Source organism: Ranitomeya variabilis, chromosome 1, assembly GCF_051348905.1.
Source record: "Ranitomeya variabilis isolate aRanVar5 chromosome 1, aRanVar5.hap1, whole genome shotgun sequence".
Lineage (NCBI taxonomy): Eukaryota > Metazoa > Chordata > Amphibia > Anura > Dendrobatidae > Ranitomeya > Ranitomeya variabilis.
The window spans coordinates 515,181,834-515,207,985 of NC_135232.1; the positions used below are offsets into that span (position 1 = coordinate 515,181,834).

At 40.0% G+C, this 26,152-nt stretch overlaps 1 protein-coding gene across 10 annotated transcripts in view; it reads left to right on the plus strand.

Moving 5' to 3' along the window:
• PTPRS (protein tyrosine phosphatase receptor type S) overlaps nucleotides 1-23,276 on the plus strand; it is a 721,726-nt gene extending 698,450 nt beyond the window's left edge. For all 10 annotated transcript variants that reach the window (XM_077253515.1, XM_077253581.1, XM_077253506.1 and 7 more), the window contains 7 exons: nucleotides 4,577-4,862; nucleotides 10,919-11,097; nucleotides 11,174-11,300; nucleotides 14,545-14,670; nucleotides 17,864-18,018; nucleotides 20,200-20,335; nucleotides 21,323-23,276. In XM_077253515.1, coding sequence (XP_077109630.1) covers nucleotides 4,577-4,862; nucleotides 10,919-11,097; nucleotides 11,174-11,300; nucleotides 14,545-14,670; nucleotides 17,864-18,018; nucleotides 20,200-20,335; nucleotides 21,323-21,391 — 1,078 coding nt within the window. In that variant the 3' untranslated portion in view covers nucleotides 21,392-23,276. The remainder of the gene's footprint in view (nucleotides 1-4,576; nucleotides 4,863-10,918; nucleotides 11,098-11,173; nucleotides 11,301-14,544; nucleotides 14,671-17,863; nucleotides 18,019-20,199; nucleotides 20,336-21,322) is intronic.
• The last annotated feature ends 2,876 nt before the right edge of the window (nucleotides 23,277-26,152 follow it).

A 26,152-nucleotide genomic window follows, 5' to 3' on the forward strand; every position in this document is an offset into this window, starting at 1 on the left:
AACTACTCATTTTCTGCAGAAATTTCTTTTCTTTCTTTAATACTTCAGCAGCACTTCTACCATACTCAGGCTGCCCTTTAATGAACAGATTAACCCATCTTCTGTTTTTCAACAGAAATACAAGACCAGAGAGGCAAACCAGCAGGGATGCTTATCTTTCGCTATGGTTTCCTACTCTGTCAATCCATGCCTGAAATGTATAAGCAGACAAAAATGATTGGCCCCTGTGTCTAGGAGCCAGAACCATATGGGTTCCCTTAGCAATACAAGAGGCTGCTGCTGACAATCACTAACGTCTGCTCCATTGGGTGCAATCAACTAATCACTACAATCCAAACCCACGTACAGATGACCAATGAAATGCCAAATCCACACTCCCCATACAACATACAACACAGGAACTCAACACAATACACAAGGTCTCATTACGGCTCTTTGTCTAACAATAATGGACCCACTTACTATGAACAGTTGGAATGACCTGCGGACCCACTTACCCAAAATACACCAGGCCAAGACAGCGAGACAAATTCAGGTGGCATAAGAATAAAGCTTAGTACCTTGTGCCACAGCTGTCCTGGGTTGTTGTCTAGGCGCCACCAAAATGTTTGGATCAAGCGGTGCCTTGAACTTGCGTGTCCCTGTTAGTTGCGCCAGGTTTTGTTGTCACCACTTAATGGGAGACATTCTAAGACATTGTGATTGCTCCAAATTACATAGTAAAATCCATATATGTGCACGGAAGAATCACGCTGATACATTGAGCACAACATAAAGAAAACAACTTGACACTCAGATAGAATTACATTGAGAAGTAAAGTTCCTTTTTATTTTGCATTCAGTGTTGTTAAGGCTAGGTTCACATTGCGTTAGTGCAGTCCGTTTAGCGCATACGCTAACGGACTACGCTAACGCAAGTGCCGACTTTGGCACAACGCTAGCGCAGATGGAGCATCTGCTAGCTTTATCTGCGCTAGCAGTGACGGACTCGGAAACGCTGCAGCCCGCGTCTCGGGTCCGTCACTCAATGACGGCACATCGCCTAGCGCACTCCCATTGTGGGCGTGCACTAGCGATGCGTTCGACATTGCTTTCAATGGCGGCGTTAACGGACTACGTTACACCGCGTTTATTCCGCGGTGTAATGTAGTCCGTTTAACGTACAGCCATAACGCAATGTGAACCTAGCCTAAATGTTTTCGGTCTTACTGTATTTAAGAGCTTCATCAGAACTAAATGCTGTGGAGGAGGAGGAACTTGTGTAAAGATCACAAGGTGCTGTGAGCTGTGCCACTATGGGAAGAGCTGTTTTTTTTTTCTTTTTCCCATCGTGACTTACCGGCTGCATATCCTACTTGGGTACCTCATTCTCCTACTCAAGAGTGCCATATACGACTTTGAACCCGCTTTATTACATCATGACATCTTATATAGGAATTTCTTGGACATGCATCGTAGCAATATAATTGGCTCAGTTTATCTCTAGCATACATACTTCATATTGTCTGAAGGTAATACTGTCTACACCCAGCTTAAGAATTTAGGCGTGTCTCTCACTTTGGTTTTGTTTTGTTTCCTGCATTTTCTCTAAGTCCGTTCGACAAAGACATTTCTAAAACTCCTTATCTCAAAACACGCACTCAGACTTCATTTCGGAAAGTAGGAGATGCATGCAGAATATCCAAAATGGAGTAAGGATAAATAAATATAAGTCCTGCTCTCACAATTCCCTTTTCTTGTGGCAGTGTGTGGTTGTTCCAGATGAAGTGCATGCCTACAGACCCACACCCACGTACATTCTCCTCCCCTAATAGAAGAAGCTGTCTAGATAAATATAAATCCTGGTCTCACATTATGCATTGCTTATATAACTCCATCAGATTCCGCAGAACTTTTCAGACATTATAATCACAGTATCCATTAGGGCTCACAATCAAAATTAACCATCTGTATGTTTTTGACGTAGAACACATACCCTTTATTTTTCTGCAAACAGTATCCGTAAAAGTCATGGACACATGTCTGTTTTTGATCTGAGTCACAAAACAAAATTACAGACATAATCTATTGGTCCATGAAAATTGCGGACAGCACACCAATGCCATCCATGTACAATCCATGTGCTCTCAATTTTTAACAGAAGAAGCTTTGTAATTTGCTTTTGTGTGTATGGGAGAAAAAAATGGATTTTTGATTGTTATTAATTTGACAGGTAAGGATAAATCAAGCGGAAACCAGATGGACCCCATATACAGTGCCTTGAAAAAGTATTAATTCCCTTGAACTTTTCCAGATTTTTTCACATTACACCCACAAACTTTGAAAAGCAATGTTGACGTCTTGCCACAGATTCTCAATGAGATTTAGATTTTCACTGGATTGGTCAACACATGGACCAATGTTAATCAATGTTTTAGCTCATATGTGAAAAAAAATCGCAGCATTCTATAGTCTCATTCTTTTTCTTAATGACACTTATCTATTCATTTGAATGGGTGCACAGAAAATAAAAGGAACACTCAGATCATATACAGATGATTATATGGACAAAAAATCATTCATTTTTTCTGAATGAAAAACTGACAATTTCTCATTTGCTTGTGTAAGCTTAGCATTGCAATGTAAAAAGAAAATGGACAGCACACAGAGTCTTCCTGTGCTGTCCGGGATTTCATAAACCCATAAACTCAAAATCACTTTAAAACTAAATAGCTCTGTAGAAAAATAAATTTAATAAATTTCAAAATAAAAAAAAATGCTTACAAACTTTTAACCCTCCTAACATCCCAATGAAATAAAGTGGTGTGTCAAAAATTAAGCTGATGTAAAGTAGACACATGGGAAATGTTATTAATTAACTATTTGGTCTATATATAACCCTAACCCATCTTAGACTATTGCAAGTTATATGGTTTATTATACAGTGGGTACAAAAAGTATTCTTACCCCTTTAAATTTTTCACTCTTTGTTTCATTGCAGCCATTTGGTTAATTCAAAGAAGTTGATTTTTTTTCTCATTAATGTACACTCTGCACCCCATCTTGACTGAAAGAAAAACAGAAATGTAGTAATTTTTGCAAATTTATTAAAAAAGAAAAACTGAAATATCACATGGTCATAAGTATTCAGACCCTTTGCTCAGCATTGAGTAGAAGTACGCTTTTGAGCTAGTACAATCATGAGTCTTCTTGCGAATGATACAAGTTTTTCACACCTGGATTTGGGGATCCTCTGCCATTCTTCCTGGCAGATCCTCTCCAGTTCTGTCAGGTTGGATAGTGAACGTTGGTGGACAGTCATTTTCAGGTCTCTCCAGAGATGCTGAATTGGGTTTAGGTCCGGGCTCTGGCTGGGCCAGTCAAGAATGGTCACAGAGCTTTTCTGAAGCCACTCCTTTGTTATTTTAGCTGTGTGTTTAGGGTAATTGTCTTGTTGGAAGGTGAACCTTCGGCCAAGTCTGAGGTCCAGAGCACTCTGGAAGAAGTTTTCATCCAGGATATCTCTGTACTTGGCTGCATTCATGTTTCCTTCAATGACAACCAGTCATTCTGTCCCTGCAGATGAAAAACACCCCCATAGCATGATGCTTCCACCACCATGTTTCACTGTTGGGATTGTATTAGGCAGATGATAAGCAGTGCCTGGTTTTCTCCACACATACCGCTTAGAATTATCACCAAAAAGGTCTATCTTCGTCTTATCAGACCAGAGAATCTTATTTCTCATAGAATGGGCGTCCTTATGGCTATGTCCTTATGGGCTTTCATATGTCTTGCACTAACAAGTGGCTTCTGTCAAGCCACTCTGCCATAAAGGCCCGACTGGTGGAGGGCTGCAGTGATAGTTGACTTTGTGGAACTTTCTCCCACATCCCTATTGCATCTCTGGAGCTCAGTCACAGTGATCTTGGGGTTTTCCTTTACCTCTCTCACCAATGCTCTTCTTTCACGATTGGCCAGTTTGGCTGGATGGCTAGGTCTAGGAAGAATTCTGGTGGTCCCAAACGTCTTCCATTTAAGGATTATGGAGGCTACTGTGCTCTTAGGAACCTTGAGTACTGCAGAAATTGTGTTGTAACCTTGGCCAGATCTGTGCCTTGCCATAATTCTGTCTCTGAGCTCCTTGGCCAGTTTCTTTCACCTCATGATTCTCGTTTGGTCTTTCATGCACCGTGAGGTCTTATATAGACAGGTGTGAGCCTTTCCAAATCAAGTCCTATCAGTTTAAACACAGCTGGACTCCAATGAAGGAGTAGAACCGTCTAAAGGAGGATCACAAGGAAATGGACAGCATGTGACTTAAATATGAGTGTCTGAACAAAGGGTCTGAATACTTATGACCGTGTGATATTTCAGTTTTTCTTTTTTATTAAATTTGCAAAATTTTCTACATTTCTGTTTTTTTTTCAGTCAAGATGGAGTGCAGATTGTACATTAATGTGAAAAAATGAACTTTGTAAAATTTACCAAATTTACCCCCAAAAATGTAAAGGGGTAAGAATACTTTCTGTATCCACTGTAAAGAGGTATTTATGGCCACTTTTAGTATGTGCATTTATGGAAATCTTTCTTCTAGTGCTGGAGTTGGGCGAACTGGCTGTTTTATTGTTATTGATGCAATGCTCGAGAGAATAAAGCATGAGAAAACCGTCGACATATATGGTCACGTGACGTTAATGCGCTCACAGAGGAACTACATGGTCCAGACAGAGGACCAGTACAGCTTTATTCACGATGCCTTGTTTGAAGCCGTGGCATGCGGAAACACAGAAGTTCCAGCTAGAAATCTCTATACATATATTCAGAAGCTAGCCCAGATTGAAACAGGAGAACATGTTACCGGCATGGAGTTAGAGTTTAAGGTAAGGACCTCAGAGAAACAGTAGGGACAATATTGTGAAAATATGCTCTGACATCAGACTGACCACACTGCACTCAGCTGTCCATGAGCTAGAGCTGTTATCTGCCCTTCAAATATTGCCATCATAGAACGGAGAATGCCAACATACAAATGTTTTTTAACATACCAATATTGAAGTTGTAATATGATTGGTCCAGTGATAAAAAAGGGTATTTTGGTTAAGCTCTAAAAATAAATTCTTAGTATGTTATCACTTTTAGTACAAATGTCTTTGCATTTTTTGTGGCTGTACTATTAACTATATTTGTAAGATTATAATTAATCACATTTGACTTTTTTTAGACAAGCGTGAAAGACAATATTTAAGTCGTTCAATGCTTGTTTCCCGGTCTCTTTACACCAGCGAAGGAAGAATGATGGGCATAGAACGATCACTAGTAGATCAATATGTCCCCATACAGTATCATGTTATTAGCAGCACATCTTGAGTGAACACTGGGCGAAGTGCTGCTGAAAACAATGATTTCTGTTTCAGCATAAACAATCCAATCACTGGATGAATAGGCAGCATTTTGCTCCTTTAGTATAATGCACCCCATAGTACTCCATATAGTATAATCCACACCCCTTAGTCTTACATATAGTATAATGTGCCCCATAGTCCTCCACATAGTATAATGTTCCCCTATTCCTCCATATAGTATCATATATTCCTCATAGACCTCCATATAGTATAATGCACTCCCCATAGTTCTCCATATAGTATAATAAATGTCCCATAGTCCTCAATATAATACAATGCATCTCATAGTCGGCAATATAGTATAATCTACCCCATTATCCTCCATATAGTACAATGCAATCTCCATAATATAATGCACCCCATTGTCCTTCACATAGAATAATGCATTTCCTATTGCCCTCCATACAATATAATGCAGCCCGCATATAGTATAATACACTCCCAATAGTCCTTGATAGAGTAAAATGCTGCCCCCTTAGATTATAATGCAACCCCATAGAGTATAATGCAGGCCCATTAGGGACTATTCAGTATAATGCAGCCTGCATAGAGTAAAATGCAGTCTCCATAGAGTATAATGCAGCCCCATAGAGTATAATGTTGCCCTGTACAATATATTAAGACAGCCTCATATAGTATAATGCAGCTCCATATAGTATAATGCAACCCCATAGAGTATAATGCTGCCCTCTACAATATATTAAGACAGCCTCATATAGTATAATGCAGCTCCATATAGTATAATGCAACCCCATAGAGTATAATACAGTCCCCATAGAATATAAAATATAACAACTAATCCCACATAATTAAATGTGAGAAGAAGAAGAGATCCCAAATAACAATTAAAACCAATGTTTATTAGTGAGTATTAAAATTAACATCATAAAAAAGCAAAAAATACCGTAGGGGACACCACCATACAAGGATATATGTATATATCAATATGATATATTATTAATACTAGGAAGTAGCTCTACTGCATAAACCAATGCCCACAAAAAATCAACAGATCAATCTGGACCCAATTTCAAACGGTAATGTCCACAAAAGGGTGGTTATTGCATCACATGGTCAAATAATATGGTCAGCATATAGTGCCCAAACAATACATTACAAACCTATGCAAAGGTTATCATAACCAGCGCAGTGGCCTTTACTTACAAAGGTAAGAAATGCTGATAAAGACATCTGTGACCCGAAACAACCACCTAAAGTGGACCAGTGTGAAAGCTAAATATCATGCCATGCAGTAGGAGCGTATATTACCTTGTGCTTATGGTGTCCCTTCACCCCGACGCATGTTTTGCCTCCTGCTTCTTCCGGGGGCATGCCAAGGTGAGGGGTAATCGTGCTTATATAAGAGAGGTGATTGCTGAACATATCGGTAGTACCGGCGCATCAAGTGTGACTCCGCCCCCTCCCCATGACGCGCTTCCTGCCGACGCTCAATGACACGCAAGCCAAGCTATGCGTGTCAGTGTGAGAGCGTCGCAGGAGGCGACCAAGGGCAGGATCACAACGCATGCGCCCTTACCAGATGGCAGCACAAAGAAGAAGAAATACAGCGGAAGATGGTGAACGAATATAAGTGAGCCCAAGGGACGGTACATAAATAAAAACCAAATATAATACAAGTGCCCATTCGTTACTAGTGAAAAGTGACTATTTTATGTTAAGTGCACTTTAATATAATAAATATAGAATATAATACAACCCCTATAGAGTATAATGCAGCCCGATAGAGTATTACGCAGCCCCCAAATATTATAATGCAGCCCCATAGCACATAATGCAGCCCCATAGAGTATAATACAACCCCCATGGAGTATAACGCAACCCCTACATATTATAATGCAGCCCAATACATTATAATAAAGCCTCCATAGAGTATATTGCAGCATCATATAGTATAGTGCAGCCCCATACAGTATAATGCAGCGCCATAGCAGATAATTTAGCCCCATTGAGTAAAATACAGCCCCCATATAATATAATACAACCCCATAGAGTATAATGCAGCCACTACAGAATAAACCTGCCCCCATATAGATTAATGCAGCCCCATAGCGTATAATGCAGCCCTATAACATATAATGCAGCCCCATAAAGTATAATGCAGCCCCTATGGAGTATAACGCAGCCCCTACATATTATAATGCAGCCCCATAAAGTATAATTCCACCCCATAGAGTATAATGCTGCCCCACAGAATTTAATGCAGCCCATTAGAGAATAATGCAACCCCACACAAAATAATGCAGCCCCATTGAGTATAATGTAGCCTCAGTATAATGCCATCCCACAGCTCATAATGCAGTCTCATATACTATAATGCAGCCCCATAGTGTATAATGCAGCCCTATACAGTATAATGTTGCCCCATATAGTATAAGGCAGCCCCAATGCATATAATGCAGCCCAAAACAAATAATGCAGTCACATACAGTATAATGCAGCCCTATAGAGTATAATACAGCCCCATAGAGTATAATGCAGCCTCAGTATAATGCTTCCCCACTGAGTATAATGCGGTCCAATAAAGTATAATGCAGCCTCAGAATAATGCATCCCCACTGTATATAATGCAGACCCATAGCGTATAGTGCAGCCCTATATAGTATAATGCAACCCAATAGTGTTAAATGCAGCCCCATACAGTATAATGTTGCCCCATATAGTATAATGCAGTCCTATAATGTATAATGCAGCCCCATAGCGTATAATGCAACATCATATAGTGTTTATTGCAGCCCCATACAGTATAATGCAGCCCCCATATAGTATAATGCAGTCCCATAGCATATAATGCAGCCCCATACAGTATAATGCAGCCTCATAGAGCGTAACGCAACCCCCATAAAGTATAACCATGCCCCCAAAAAGTATAATGCAGCCACATAGCATATAATGCAGCCCCATAGAGTACAAAGCAGCCTCATACAGAATAATTTTGTCCCATATAGGATAATGCAGCCCAATAGAGTATAATGCAACCCCATAGCATATAATGCAGCACCATTGTGTACAATGCAGTCCCATAGCATATGATTCAGCCCCGTACAGAATAATGTTGCCCCATATAGTATAATGCAGTCCCATAGAGAATAATGCAGCCCCATAAAGTATAAAGCAGCCCACCTGGAGTATAATGCAGCATCAGATAATATAATGCCACCCCAAAGAGTATAATGCAGCCCTAAAGAGTATACTGTTGCCCCCATAGAGTATAATGCTGCCTCATAGCGTATAATGCTGCCTCATAGCGTCCCATAGAGTAAATGCAGCTCCACAGTGTGTAATGCAGCCCCATACAATGTAATGTAGCCTAATACAGTATAATAAGCCTCCATAAAGTATAATGCAGCATCAGATAGTATAACACAACCCCGTACAGTATAACGCAGCACCCATAGAGTATAACACATCCCCTATTTATTGCCACCCAATACAGTATTCATTCCCCATAGTCCTCTATACAATATAATATATTGCCCATCGTCATCCACACAGTATAATGCCGCCCACATATTGTATAAAGCAGCCCTATGGCGTATATTGCAGCATCATAGAGTATATTGCAGCCCCATAGAGTATAATGCAGCCCCATAAAGTATAATACAGTCCCGTACAGAATAATGCAGCCCCATAGAGTGTAATGCAGCTTCATATAGTATAATGCAGCCCCATAGAGATTAATGTAACCCTATATAGTATAATCCACCCCATATTCCCCCATATAGTACAAAGCATTATCCATAGTATAATGTACCATATAGTCTTTCATGTAGTATAATGAATTCCATATATTCTTCCAAATAGTATAATGCATTTCACATAGTCCTCCATACAGTATAATGCATTCCCGATACTCCTCCATACAGTATAAAGCAGCCCCATAGCAGAGAGTACAACTTCCATAGAGTATAATGAAACCCCATAGCATATAATGCAGCAGCCATAGAGTATAATGCAGCCCCATATACTATAATGCAGCCTCATGTAGTATAATGCAACCCCATATTCCTCCAGTATTATAGCCACCACGTACTCACTGATTTAAAAATAAATACAATACTCACCTCTCCCCATTCACCCTCTGCTCCGGTCTCTGCAGCGTATCTTCTCAGCAGCTTCACAGCTCGTCGCAGCGTGGCACGTGATGAAGTGACGTAATCACGCCCACTATGTCAGAAGCAGAAGTAGAGGGGGAATGATAGGAGAGAGAGCATCACCTGATGCTCTCTCATCCATCATTAATTTCAACTATATCGGCATCTGTGATGCTGATACAGTTGAATGCTTGATGAAGGAGGGGGCCAGAGCCAGCGCTGGTGCCGTGTCCTCTTGATTCACAGGCCCCATAGTGCCCACTTGCTGGGGGCCCCTGAAAGAGTTGGAAGCCTAGGCAAATGCCTAGTTTACTTGCCCCTAATGCCAGCCCTGATTCCAGGCTGCAGAATACGCTTACTGAGAATCCATCTTTCATCACTTGACGGTCTAACGGGAAGTTTGTAACGCTTATCTATTTTTTTTCTTTTCTAAACTCCTCTTAGCTGATTTATGCCCACAGCTCACATCAAAGTTGAAAATGCAGAAAAACAAAGAGCCTTGAATTTTGTTCAATTAAATGTAATTGCAAAAATGTTTTTTAGCCTCTAATACATGTATTTACGTAAAAAATAAAATTGTCCCCAAAGGTGAATAACCCCTTTAAATTTCATTTTTCCTGTATTTTCTAATATTTACCTTTTTATAGCATTAATATTTAAAATTTAACATGAGAAATATGAAAATGTTACTCTTAAATTTTTCCCTTGGTGGTGCTGATTCATAGTTACATAGTTATTAAGGTTGAAGGAAGACTTTAAGTCCATCTAGTTCAACCCATAGCCTAACCTAACATGCCCTAACATGTTGATCCAGAGGAAGGCAAAAAAAAAAACATGTGGCAAAGAGTAAGCTCCACCTTCCCGACTCCACATACGGCAATCAGACTAGTTCCCTGAATCAACGCCCTATCAAGGAATCTAGTGTATATACCCTGTAACATTATACTTTTCCAGAAAGGTATCCAGTCCCCTCTTAAATTTAAGTAATGAATCACTCATTACAACATCATACGGCAGAGAGTTCCATAGTCTCACTGCTCTTACAGTAAAGAATCCGCGTCTGTTATTATGCTTAAACCTTCTTTCCTCCAGACGTAGAGGATGCCCCCTTGTCCCTGTCACCGGTCTATGATTAAAAAGATCATCAAAAAGGTCTTTGTACTGTCCCCTCATATATTTATACATTAACATAAGATCACCCCTTAGCCTTCGTTTTTCCAAACTAAATAGCCCCAAGTGTAATAACCTATCTTGGTATTGCAGACCCCCCAGTCCTCTAATAACCTTGGTCGTGACTACTTTGAACAAAGTCATACTAATATATGTATATATGTATAGATTTATATGAGCATATGTGTTAAATTATATAAAAAATGTTATTAACAAAGTCTGTTAAGTAATTTTTCTCTTGTTTATGCTCAGCGCCTTGCCAATTCGAAAGCTCACACTTCCAGATTCATCAGTGCCAATCTTCCATGCAACAAATTTAAGAATCGCCTTGTGAACATCATGCCATATGAAACCACAAGGGTTTGCCTACAACCAATCAGGGGAGTAGAGGGGTCAGATTATATAAATGCCAGTTTCATAGATGGATACAGGTATGCTAGAGTCTATATGTCTTTAATCATGATGTTTTCATCTGTAGAAATGCTAATATATTGTCCTCCTTTTTAGGCAACAAAAAGCTTACATTGCAACGCAAGGACCACTTGCAGAAACCACTGAAGACTTCTGGAGAATGCTATGGGAAAATAATTCCACCATTGTCGTAATGTTAACAAAACTTCGAGAAATGGGCAGAGTAAGTGACATTTTTTAGTTATAGAATATATAGACATTTATATGAGTATTAGATGGTGGCCCGATTCTAACGCATCGGGTATTCTAGAATATGTATGTAGTTTACAGCCACGTAGTATATAGCACAGCCACGTAGTATATAGTACAGCCACGTATTATATAGAACAGCCACGTAGTATATAGCACAGCCACGTAGTATATAGCACAGAGACGTAGTATATAACACTGCTCATGCAGTATATAACACAGGCCACGTAGTATAGAGCACAGCGATGTAGTATATTGCCCAGCCATGTAATATATACCACAGCCACGTAGTATATAGCACAGCCCATATAGTATATAGCACAGAGATGTAGTATATAGCACAGCCCACGCAGTATCTAACACAGCCCACATAGTATATAGCAATGTGGGCACCATATCCCTGTTAAAAAAATAATTAAAATAAAAAATAGTGATATACTCATCCTCCGTCGGCCACTCAGATCCAGCCGAGGCTCCAGTCGCAAGAGTGCATTGCGGTCTCACGAGATGATGACGTACCGGTCTCACGAGACCGCAATGCATGGACCGGTCACCGGAGGCCTCGGCTGGATCCAGGGGCCCACGGAAGGCGAGTATATAATGATTTTTTATTTTTTTTAAATTATTTTTAACATTAGATCTTGTTACTATTGATGCTGTATAGGCAGCATCAATAGTAAAAAGTTACTCACACAGGGTTAATAGCAGCAGTAACCGAGTGCATTACACCGCGGCATAACACGGTCCGTTAACTGTTATGGACTGGTAATTTAGGAGCGACATGCGACTAGCTCTGAGCAGGTGGTAACTATACAGACCGCAGTTCCTGATCTTAACACAACACTAGAAGTAGCCGTGGGATGTTCTTGTCACTCCCTGGACACCTCGTCACAGCCGGAGAACTAGCTACCCCTAAAGGTAGAAACAGGAAAGCTATCTTGCCTCAGAGAAAATCCCCAAAGGATAGGATAGCCCCCCAGAAATATTGACTGTGAGAGGAGAAGGAAATGACATACGTAGTATGAAACAAGATTTAGCAAAGGAGGCCACTTCTAGCTATATACATAGTAAGGAAAGAACACTGTGCGGTCAGTAATAAAAACTAGAAAAAGTCCACCGCAGAGATATGCAAAAATCTCCACACCCGACTAAAGGTGTGGAGGGCAAAATCTGCAGCCCAGAGCTTCCAGCTTAGCTAAAGAGATCCATACTGACAAGCTGGACAAATGAGCAAAACATAGAATGTACTGAACAATAAAGTCCACAACAAATGGACTGCAAAAGGACAAGCAAGGACTTATCTTTGCTGAACTGGACAGAGTGTCAGGGAAATCCAAAAGAGCAGTGGCTCCAAGCAGGAACAATTGACAACTGGCATTGATTGAGGGCTAAGGCCAGACTAAAATAGCCGAACCAGAAAGACGATCAGTGGAAGCAGCTGCTAATGCTAAATCCAAGAAGCAGCTATACCACTCAAAACCACAGGAGGGAGCCCAAGAGCAGAACTCACAAAAGTGCTACTCACAACCACCGGAGGGAGCCCAAGAGCGGAATTCACAACAGTTAACGCTGCCATTAACCCTGTGTGAGTGCTGACTGGAGGGGAGTATGGAGCGGGCACTGACTGCGGGGAGTAAGGAGCGGCCATTTTGCCGCTGAACTGTTCCCGTCGCTGATTGGTCGTGGCTGTTTTGCCGTGACCAATCAGCGACTTGGGATTTCCTTGATAGACAGATAGAAGGACAGACAGAAAGACAGAAGTGACCCTCAGACAATTATATAGTAGATTATTAAAACAGTCACTAGGTTGGTTCTGAAACTCTCACTATGTGACAACTATTTTGTAAATGCTAGAGATCCCCAGATAAAATTAAAAAAACATAATCACTTCTGGACTGGCACCATTCCAGCGATGTCAGGGCTGTGCCCACCTGTGGTCATATGGCATTATGTAGACTATTAGTGGCTGCAGATTGACTGCAGACTTTACTGTTGCCTCGATGGAACAATTGCTTCTGAAGGAAATGTGAAGACTGCAGGTCATCAGTCAGTGATTGACCATAGCAATGACATGACATGAAAATGTCACTTGACCATCGTGACAGGAGATTTTTTACTGAGATTTTTTAAAATGTAAATTTAGTTGTACATATATTTATTTTGGAAATTATTGGTCTTGGGGTTAAACCAAAGTAGAAGACAGTGAATTATCACGCACTCAAAACCTAGCAACAGTCACAGCAAAAATCCACCAAACGCCTACTCCAATAGCCACCAACAACCTCCAGCCATGCAGCAAAAGCTAACTCTGACAGTGAGTGCTAGCCAGTACTCAGTTTATATAGGAGATGGGAGTGTCTAATAGCGCATAGCTGAGAGCCAAAATACAGGAAAGCCTCCAGCAGCTTTCAACTTAACAGATTAATCCCTGCACTGCTAAAAGAAATTTACACTGTTTATTATGAAGGTGAAGTGCATCTAATCAGTGCAGGAGTAGGAGAAATCAGTCGCTGCGGTCTTCTGGCTCCTCTTTGTCACGGTAAACCTGTGACAGATGCCTTAAATACTAAGTGTTTCCCAGCTATTGGCTGGAAACACATTGGATTGAGCATGCTGTCTCTTTAAGAGACCGGGATTACTTATGCATGCACCCTAAGCGCGCCGCGTTGCTTCTCTGGCGGCGCACTTAGGGTGCATGCATGAGCTGAGACATGGTAGCAGTAGCAGAAGACTCGACAGGGCGGCCAGGTTGGTGAGTAAGTCAACGTCACTGCTGGGAGAGAGGAGCGCAGTCATGCAGGGACGCCGGTGTTACAGTTGCATTATCCTGTACTTCAAGGGTTATATCCAGTAAAGTTTAAAACATAATATGTACTCAGTGTCCCTTTACTCAATTTAATATACTTGTATTTCTCACACATTATTTATTAGGCTTTGTTCACAAAGGCCCCATTCGTTCCATTTTTACAGGATATATCACAGATGCCACTCAGTTTATACATTTATCTATTTCCGACATTTTTGTACTGAATAAAATAGCTGCAGATTATGCTCATTTGTTGTTTAAGTGTAGCAGAAATCACACATACAAGGTATATGATAAAGTATAAGTAGAATTGGACTGTAATATTATACAGTCGTGTTGTTTTTTTTTATTTGCTTTGTTTTTATAACGGCCTTGTTTATTCCCCAAATGAATGATTTTTGTTACTTTACAGGAAAAATGTCATCAGTATTGGCCTGCTGAGCGTTCTGCTCGGTATCAATATTTTGTAGTTGATCCAATGGCTGAATATAACATGCCTCAATATATCTTGAGAGAATTTAAAGTCACAGATGCGAGGGTAAGTTTCGATAGGTGTCACATTTAAGTAGAATTATTTATTTTTTCACATATGGTTTTTGGGGGCACAGTTTCCATAGTTTAAACACATTGCCTTACTGTATTTCACCTGTACAAGCTGTTTGGTTGAAAACTACAGCAACTACATAATATTGGCTCTTCCAAAATTTAAAGTAAACCTACAAGAAAAGTAAGCTGATGCCACTTCAAATTGAACAAATCTTTATTAAGATATATACGAATGTTATACTCACAGGGTGTACAATGTGACCCTTCCCAAAACAATTGCCCTAATAAAAAATTGTTAAGATTCTACAACATAATAAAAAGGATAAAGTCCTATAAAAATCTATATAAAAAAAGGTATTATTCAATACATTGTGGCAGGTTATTTTTCTAAAGAACCAGATTGGCTATCACAAGTTCAAAAGGGGAGGAGACAGCATTAGTATAAGATCACAATAAGTTCAAAATAGTATAACCACCAAAGAGGTAGATATATACAATGTATAATGTAAGTATTTGATCCACTGCCGATTTTGCATGTTTTCCCACCTACAAAGAACGGAGAGTTCTGTAATTTTTATTGTAGGTACACTTCACCTGTGAGAGACAGAATCTAAAGATAAAAAAAAAAAAAACAGAAAATCACATTTTATGAATTTTACATAATTAATTTGCATTTTATTGCATGACATAAGTATTTGATACAATAGAAAAACAGAACTTAATATTTGGTAAATAAACCTTTGCTTGCAATTACAGAGGTCAGATGTTTCTTGTAGTTCTTGTCCAAATTTGCACACACTGCAGCAGGGATTTTAGACCACACCTCCATACAGATCTTCTCCAGATCTTTCAAGTTTCAGGGCTGTCGCTGGGCAACATTGAGTTTCCACTCCCTCTAAAGATTTTCTTTTGGGTTTATGCCTGGAAACTGGCTAGGCCACTCCAGTACCTTGACATGCTTCTTACAGAGCCACTTCTTATTGCCCTGGATGTGAGTTTTGGGTCATTGTCATGCTGGAAGACCCAGGCATGACCTATCCTCTTCAGTGCTCTTACTGAGGGAAGGAGGTTGTTGGCAAAAATCGTGCAATACATGACAACATCCTTCCTCCCATCAATTAGGTGCAGTCATCCTGTCCCCTTGGCATAAAAGCACCCCTAAAGTATGATGTATGATGCTCTTGGGGTTGTAGTCATCCTGCTTCTTCCTCCAAACAAGGCAAATGGAGTTGATACCAAAAAATTCTTTTTTAGGGTCTCATCTGACCACATGACCTTCTCCCATGCTTCCTCTGGGTCAAACAAATGGTCATTGGTGATTTTCAAATGGGCCTGGACATGTGCTAGCGTGAGCATGGGGACCTCTTGTGTGTCCTGCAGGATTTTAATCTGTGAGAGCGTAGTGTGTTACTAACAGTATTGTTTGAGACTGTGGTCTCAGCTTGCTTCAGGTCATTAACCAGGTTCTCACCTGTTGTGCTGGACTCATTATTGACATTTCTCAGAATCATCTGTATTTTTATAAATAACTTGCAGGAAATGGTATTTCTAGGACCTTATCCTTTTCATTATGTTGTAAAATGTTAACAATTTTTCATTAGAGCAACTGCTTTGGGAAGGGTCACCTTTTACACCATGTGAGTGTAGCGTTTTCTATATTGATTCTCATTGTAACTTGTTGTGATTTGTTCGGACATATATTAATAAAGATTTGTTCAATTTGAAGTGGCATCAGCTTCCTTTTCTTGTAGGTTTAGGCCTCTTTCACACTTCCGTCTTTTAGCTCCAGTCGAAATCCGTTGATTTTTTAAAAAACAGGATCCAGCAAATTTTTCTGCTGGATCCTGTTTGTTCTCATAGACTTGTATAAGCGACGGATTGTTACGGATGGCCATCCGTTTCATCCGTCGTGCACTGCATCCGTCGGAAAATTGCTGCCCGTCGGGCGGAGAAAACGTTCAGAGGAACTTTTCTTCTGCATGTCGGAAAATCGCTCAGTGACGGATCTTGTGCTTCCCGTCGTTGGCTATAATAGAAGCCTATGGACGCAGGATCCGTCGCTGACCGTCAAAAGCAGGAATCCAGCGACGGGTTCCGTCTTTTGAAACTGAGCATGCGCGGAAGAATTTCCCGCCAGGGAAATTCTCTCTCACTCGCTCTCTCTCTTTTTACTATTGATGCTGCCTATGCAGAATCAATAGTAACAAGATATAATTTTAAAAATAAAAAAAATAAAAAATCGCAATATTCTAACCTTCCGGCATCCCGCGCAGCGTTACTGATGCTCCCGGCAGCTAGCGTTCCCAGTAATGCATGGCGAAATGACCTGATGACGTCACGGTCTCGGGAGACCGCGACGTCATCAGAGGTCATTGCACGCAAGGCATTACTGGAAAGGCTAGCTGCCGGGAGCATCGAGAGCATCGGTACTATCGATGACTATCGGAGTGAAGTGATGTCCAATTTGCCTTTTTGCTCTTTTTTTTGTGTTGTTCCAATACACACAAAGGAAATAAACGTGTATAACAAAACATGTGTAATTGCAATAATATTCTGAGAGAAATACCTAATTTTCTGGAACAATTTCAAGGGTGCCAACACTTTCGGCCATGACTGTATGTGTCTGCATTACCATAGTGTAATGATTCAAATTCAAATTTTAGTTGCTAAATTTTATTTGGTTTATAGAAAATAAACACAGAAAAATGAAGATATTCCCGTGGAGAAAATAGGGATCTTGATTAAAATTTCAACCTTTATTTGTACATGATTAAAATATCATCCCATATGGTATACCACTTAGTAATAAAACTAGCTATTACAACATCATGAACGTACCGGCGTTAGGCACATCGTTAGCTAGTTTAAACATCGGTCTTATTCATTTCAAGTGGTATACCATATGCGATAATATTTTAATCATGTACAAATAAATGTTGGAATTTTAATCAAGATCCCTATTTTCTCCGCTGGAGTAACTTCATTTTTCTGCATTTTCAACTGGCTGCTCGGACCTTTTTTTCCTTGCGGGAAGGAATGAGGAGAAATCGGAATACAGGTGAGCGGACATGTGTGTTTTTTTCTATAGAAAATGAACAACCCTTTTCATATTCAGCAAAATGAAATATCCATATAAATGAAGTTGTTCAACAGATTGTTGTATTTCATTATCTTTACTATTATAGGATGGCCAGTCTCGCACGGTACGACAGTTTCAGTTCACTGATTGGCCAGAACAAGGCGTGCCAAAATCAGGGGAAGGTTTCATCGATTTCATAGGCCAAGTGCACAAAACAAAGGAGCAGTTTGGCCAAGATGGTCCTATATCAGTTCACTGCAGGTAGGAATACATATGACTTTTATAAAGATTGGTCCAATATATTTCGCACCATTATGTAAATTGTCTGTAGTTTAAGCACCATGCAGTAAATGTAAATTAGTTCATGATTATTTTGCCATCTAACCAGGCTGATAATCACCCAATGAACGAGCAAAACTAGGGTGAAATGATCTTTTGTGCAGCACAAAAAAAAACCGGTGTTCTTGGCATCATTGGTAATATTTCATCCTGTGTAAACAGGACTCACTGCGGAGAACCAATGCAGCCTATGAGTGATCTGGTGTAGATTACTCTGCACTCATCGTTTGCTTTGGTCTGTCTGTGTAAACAGACATTTAAACACCCAACATCATGTCTTCTGGCTAGAGTACAAAGTGCTTATCTCATTAAGCACATTTCATAACTAGTGTGCTTCCAGAAGTGTACCCAAGTCAGATTGAGGTGTGGTAACTTTCCATGAGAGTAGCCACACGCCATTCCACCCATGCCCCATCCACATTGATGTAGCTGGCCGAGACAGGCGTGAAAATGTCCCAATATTTTTGCGCAGCTACCAAGTTATGCACAAATATTGTGACTTAAGGCGTTTTACCGCAGAATTCTGATGTAAACACCTTAACCCCTTCATGACCTTGGGATTTTCCGTGTTCGTTTTTCACTCCCCTCCTTCCCAGTGCGATAACTTTTTTATTTTTCCATCAATTTGGCCATGTGAGGGCTTATTTTTTGCGGGACGAGTTGTACTTTTGAACGACGTCATTGGTGTTAGCATGTCGTGTACTAGAAAACGGGAAAAAAATTCCAAGTGCGGTGAAATTGCAAAAAAGTGCAATCCTACACTTGTTTTTTGTTTGACTTTTTTTGCTAGGTTCACTAAATGCTAAAACTGAGCTGCCATTATGATTCTCCAGGTCATTACGAGTTCATGGACACCTAACATGACTAGGTTCTTTTTTATCTAAGTGGTGAAAAAAAATTCCAAACTTTGCTAAAAAAAATAAATAAAAAATTGTGCCATTTTCCGATATCCGTAGCGCTTCCATTTTTCATGATCTGGGGTCGGTTGAGGGCTTATTTTTTGCGTGCTGAGCTGGCGATTTTAATGATACCATTTTGGTGCAGATATGTTCTTTTGATCGCCCGTTATTGCATTTTAATTGAATGTCGTGGCGACCAAAAAAACGTAATTCTGGCGTTTCGATTTTTCTTTCGCTACGCTGTTTAGCAATCAGGTTAATGCTTTTTTTTCATTGATAGATCGGGCGATTCTGAACGCGGCGATACCAAATATGTGTAGATTTGATTTTTTTTTATTGATTTATTTTGAATGGGGCAAAAGGGGGGTGATTTAAACTTTTATATATTTTTTATTTTTTTCAAATTTTTTTTTTACTTTTTTTTAAAACTTTTGCCATGCTTCAATAGCCTCCATAGGAGGCTAGAAGCTGTCACAACGCGATCGCCTCTGCTACATAGCAGCGATCTGATGTTCGTTGCTATGTAGCAGAAATGCAGGTGTGCTGTGAGCGCCGATCACAGGGTGGCGCTCACAGCTACCGTGCATCAGTAACCATAGAGGTCTCAAGGACCTCTATGGTTACAATGGAGAAGCATCGCCGACCTCCGATCATGTGACGGGGGTCGGCGATGCGCTTATTTCTGGCCGCCCGGCTGGAAGCGGTAGTTAAATGCCGCTGTCTGCGTTTGACAGCGGCATTTAACTAGTTAATAGGCGTGGGCAGATCGCGATTACCATGTCCCGGCTTTGATGCGCGCTCACCGCCGGAGCCCGCATCAAAGCGGGGCTTCTGACCTCGGACGGGATAGTACGTCCGAGGTCAGAAAGGGGTTAATGAATGTGCCTCCTAACCTGAATCCATATTTGCTCATTGATCAGCCATGGGGCTGTATGATATTTGAGAAATAGCCTCTCTTTTCCTCAGAACAGTTCTACCCCATCATGACTGTGTCTTGGCGGCCTGGTGCACTCCAGACTGTTGGCAAACTATACACACCTGATTCTAGCTCTGGCAGATGGTAAATTACCAGTAGTAACCAAGTGAGAGTATATTAAGGACATGCAAGTAGTGCAATTTACTTGTACGTAACTTTTCTTTTACTCTTTTGATTTTGTTCACGACTTTTCATTTGAAATGACATTTTGATGTAATGGTGTTCTAGTGCTGGAGTCGGCAGAACAGGGGTATTTATCACCCTCAGTATAGTCCTAGAGAGAATGCGTTATGAAGGTGTGGTAGACGTTTTTCAAACTGTAAAGATGCTGCGAACTCAAAGACCTGCAATGGTGCAGACAGAGGTATGTTTTACAAAATCACACAATGCTATGCATGTTTCCTCCCTGTGCTTGTGTTCTTATTGTTATAACATTCCAGCATATCTTGATTTATGACTATTTATACATTATTACATTAAATGCCACTACATTCCCGAAAATAAAAAAAGTGCATTAGGGTCATGTGTATGCACTTCCAGATTAAATTGCATGTGACTTCGAAACTTGATTTTTCAGCACTGTCATTAATTGTCTTGCTATACAGTCATCCCTCTAATGTTGACAGTTTCTCTTTAAGTTTATATAGTTGTAAATATGCATAACTGTGAAATATGGTAGTGTAATTCTCTATTATGCCTTACTGCAATTAAATTGGACAATAATGATGGCTTACAGGGAATCTGTCACCTAATCTGAGAGCAGTATTATGTACAGACAGAGACCCAGATTCCAGTGATGTGTAAACTGTACATTGGGCAGAAAGCTGCCAATCCGTGGTGTGGGCGGGGTTATACAGACTCCAGCTTTCAGAGAACTGCTAGATATGCAGCAGTCAGAGCAGTGAATTTCATAAAAATGACAGCAAGCAGCCCGATAAGTGACACATCACTGGAATCAGCGTCTCTGCCCCTACATTATGCTGCTTTCAGATGGGGTAGCAATAGCAAAAACAGAAATTCCCTTTAAAAATGTTAATACTCTTTTTGGCATTTTAACTTTGCATTGGTTTGTGAAAAGTGAATTGAATGTGAGGCTTGGATGCCCTATCGTGGAACATTAAATCCCTTACAGCTCCATATTAGTAACTGATATTATCTTTCCTGACGTGTGCTTCAGTTGACAGCCCCTATGTCAGTGCACAATAGCCTATGCACAGCGCCAAACATTCATCAGAATGTTGTCTGTGGAAACTTACATAACTTAAAAAAGTGCTGAAAGATGTTTCAATGTGTTTAAATAGTGCAGGGTAAACAATATACTAAATATTTTCTTCTTCTCTCTCCTTCTTAGGATGAATACCAGTTTTGCTACCAGGCTAGTTTGGAGTATCTGGGCAGCTTTGATCACTATGCAACATAAGAAGCCATCTTAATTGAACATGGTCAATCACAGACATCATCACAGTTTCTGCTGACCTTCTTAAAAGGCCTGAACTTATAAACTGAAAGACTGACACCAGGGGTGGGAGATTAAACGCATTTTTACAGATGTCACCTTCAGAATTCTGTGGTGTAAGGAGACTTTCTGAGAATTAGGTGACTTATATTTTAAAATGCTTTTAATGTGATACTTCAATCACTGTTCTTGAATATACTGTACATGAATCTTGTACCAAAAGTGGTAATCCCAGATTGTGTAACAATGTATGTTCTTTCATAAGAAGATAAGCGGAACGGATGTTGCATCCTTGAGGCTCATTTTATTTTCACACTTTTAAAGTAGAACTGTTCAGACAGAATATCTGCCATGTTTGTGAACTGGTAAATTTAGTTATTTATACGTGTGTTGTAACTTTACCAAGAGCCCATTAAGAAAAAAGTAAGCCGGGCAAAAGTGACATAAAGCAGGCTGCTGGTGAAATCCATGGCTGGATAAGGTCTGTCTTGCCCAATGAGCCACCAGTACCTGCCTCTGCCTTGCATCATTCCTATACATTACGGTTATGTTGGACTTATTACTAACAATTTGCACATATCTTGATTTATTCCCTACAGAAAGTAGCCTATTTTATCTCTCCTAGAAGACTTGACATAAAGAAATGTTTCATTTTCTTAAAGTTCCATTGTTGATTGTAAATGAGAGAGGAGATAGGGCAGGAAATTACTGTACACTGATGTCCAGCAGTGAAGAGACTGTGGCCAATAATGCATTTATACTTGTTTTTTTATTGTTTTTTTTTAATGTTCACAATGCCGTGAGTCCAAAATCCAAAGTGCAGCTTGTATATTTCAAAGTGTACATCGGTAGCTTGCTTTAAGTATTGTATCTGTATCCATTCAAGTGACATTAAAATTAGACCCCTTTTTATATTGTATTGCCTTTTTGTAAACAGAAAAATATGTAATGAAAAGACATTCTACAGTTCATATTCTGTTAAAAGACTGTCTATTTTTTCACTGTAGAGATGTTATAGGCAATGGCTACTAAGCAACCCAGTGCTCGTCTTTAGTCTACTTTTTCTACTACTGACGGAGTATAAATTCTGTCGGATTGTTCCTAGTGATTAGAGAGAATATAGCACATCACTCCACCTAACCATGGAACTCGGGCTTATATTAAATGTACCAAAAATATTTATTTACATAAAAAGAAAAAAACCCTCAAAACCAGAGCAAACCCATGTAAATAGAATATAACTCTTTTCACAAGACCCTTCACACTATTGTCTGTGCCCTTCCTTTTAAATGGACCTCAGACTACATCTGTGTGCTGAAATGTCTTTCTTTTAGGAGAGAAGAGTTGCAGGGGTTAAAATAAAGTTTTTAATAGGTAATGTACTAAAACCTGTTTATTTGCAGCAACTCCATTAAATATCAATTACCCAACGTGTAAAATAATAAAAACATATTACAAAGGATTGTGTAATGCAGAAATGTGCATATTTTGTAATACTTCATTCTTTGTGGAACAATCTGCCTGCCCCATACAATAATAAAATCCTATAATTCTATGGAGCCCCTACACCTTAAGAAAGAATGCTCCGAATATACAAACGATGGTACTATGTGCTGACATTTAGAGAGGAATTATTGTGGAAGAAACGCGTACTGTAGTCACAAGGCAGTGGTCACTGCATTCAGTAACACAAACTATTTTAAAAAATAAATTTCAACCTTCTATTCATCTTACTTGTAAAGTGCAACTGTCAACTCTTTATAACTGTAATTGAAACAGCAATGAAATGTGATTTATTCACCATAATGTATGTAGAAATATCAGCTTTGTATTAAAGAAGTCAAAATGACTACTGACTATATTATTGTCTGACAAATGTAGTTTAACCCCTTCACTCCAGCCTGTTTTCGCCTTCCTGACGAGGCCAAATTTTACAATTCTGTCACTATATGACGTAATTACTCTGGAATGCTTCAATGGATCCCACCAATTCTGAGATGTTTTTTTCACAACAAAATGTATTTCATATTAGTGGCCAATTTTCTGGGAGAAATACTTCATTTTCTGGAACAATTTCAAGGGTGCCAACACATTCATCAATGACTGTTAAGGGAACAGGACACAGCACGTCACCGTACCTCGTGACTATAGTCATGTGGTGGTATGGGGCTATGTCAGAAAGCCATCATATACGGGGAAAGAGGGAGGTTTGTCATGATACCATGTGACTTCAGTCACGTGATAACACAAGGCTACATCAGTAGGTCACGTGGTCATGACTAGAGATGAGCGAACTTGTTCAGAAAATGTTCGCCAATCTCAAATTCGGCATGAACGTAGCACATTCAGGTTCGGGTTCACTTTCACGAGCATTTTTATCGAGTTTCCACTAATGCTTTTGTTATTACTTTGGCTAGGATAGTGGTGTTGTATGATGAGCGGGGGTGACATGTTTGATGAGGGGAGGGGGTGTGGAGAGGTTAGAGAGCGTGTGGAAAGGTTACAGGAGCGGCACGCTCTTTTTTTCCTCCCTTCACCTTATGTGTGTTGATTCCGGCAGCCAATCAGGGCGCATAAACCATCCACAATGTCCAGACACAAGGGCTTGTGTCATTGGCTCCCGAAGTCACATGTCTCTCTCCATATAAAGAGCGGACATGTTGTTTTAGCAACATTTTGTCAGTGTAGCAGCACAGACAGGCCGCTCCTGGTGCTGCTACTGGATAGTCAGAAAGTTATCTAGGCAGTTGATAGTCAGCTAGTTCAGATACATAGGATCCTGTGTAGCTATGAAACTGACCTTTCAGCAGATCAATCGTTTATTCTCAATGTGTGTGACACCAGGGCACATTTCAGCATATAACTCTTTGTGTGGTAATATTTTTGGCCATGCATGAGTCTACATTTGAAAATACAAATTGTTTTTGCTAATGTTCCTGAAACAAGGCCACATTTCTGGAGAAAGATATGTTGCGCTGGTAATATTTTGGCCTAGGCAGGAGTCCACATTTCAAAATCTAAATTCTTTATGCTAATTCCGTAGTAATGAAACAAGGCCACATTTAAGTACATAAATATTTAGTGCTACTAGTTTTTTTCCAGCCAGTAGTTCACATTTCTAAATCTAAATTGTTTGGACTAATAGCGTGCTCCAGAAAACAGGCTACATTTCAGTATATAAATCCTTTGTGCTATTTGTGTGGTCCAGCCATCAGGCCACATTTCAGCATGGGACAGGGCTTGCACAAGCAGCATTTCTAGCTTAAACATTGATAAGAAACAGGTAGATGAATGACAGGTGTAGGCCTGGTGGTCTGAGAGCCAAATTCAGCAAGATACATGAAAAAACAACAACATGGAGTCCAAACATTTTCAAAAATTGGGGGCAGACACCACTAAAGTGGCATCAATTTATTTTATTTATTTATGTTGTTCACTTACTGCATATAGCACCATTAATTCCACAGCACTTTACAGACATTATCAATTTCTGACACCCCTTCCACTACAGACAGCCCACCAGATGTAGACCCAACTTGGAGTCTCCACATTTAATAAAATTGTTTGTAACATCAGCAGCAGTAGCAACAGTAGGCACAGAAGCCGTGACAAAGGTTACAACTGAAGAAAAGCGAGCAGCATCCAATCCAGGTGAAAGAGTAAAAGTTCTTTATTCTGCCATCAATTCATACAACTGTTATAGAAGGGTTAATAGTTTGCCTTTAAGTGCCTCTTGCCTTTAATTGCTAGAATTACTAGAATCTGTTAACGCAGTAGTCTGATGGTCTCCCCTTCAAGGAGACTACACTTCTTATCATGTATGTTCTCAATAGTCAGTCACAACATGTTTTTGGTACGTTGTGAGGAATAAAGGTCAGTATGACCCTGGGTGATGGTGGGGGCTACATGAGTTACATTGAAATGCATTTTGTGTAAATGGTATAAAACATTGCTTTGGCTTTTAATATATCAGATAAAAGTGACTTGCTCACAGGATATGTGTGAGGTGTCTTTTGTCTCCAAGCGCGCTTGTAAAATGGTGGGCGTAACTACTTGATTTGGGTCTCACTGGTGATCTGTCAGCTGACATTGGGTCAGAGCGAAAACAGCTACGACACAACGTTTCAACCAAGCATGGTCATATACTTGACAAAGACCATGTTTGGTTGAAACGTTGTATGAATTGATGGCAGAATAAAGAACTTTCACTCTTTCACCTGGATTGGATGCTGCTAGCTTTTCTTCAGTTGTGAGTATTTGTCCAGTTGGGTCTATGGACTTTGGAGCATGCATCCCTATCATCTGAAGTGCTGTCAGTTTCTGCCTTTTGCCATGACAAAGGTGTCACAGTCTGCAATAATGTGAGATCAATGCAGCACACTAAAAACTACACCATCGCCTAACCTGTCCAGTCTGCGACTGGGGTACAAAAGTCATTGGAGATCCATGACGTGAGGGGTACACTTGACTCATAACCGCCTTTGACGTCTAAACATTCCCCCACTCCCTTCTTTAAAACAACCCACCTAGCTTAAAAGAGATTGAATTGCAAACACCCAAAGAATGACATTAGACCAAATTTTGGATTAAATGGCCACAGCAGCCTTTTTATTAACATACAATTACAACAAATCAACAATATCCCAACCTAGGAAGGGGTGGTCCTCAAAGCCACAAATTAAGCACTGCCAATGTGCAAATTTCTTTTTCCTTGGCCTCCAGGCT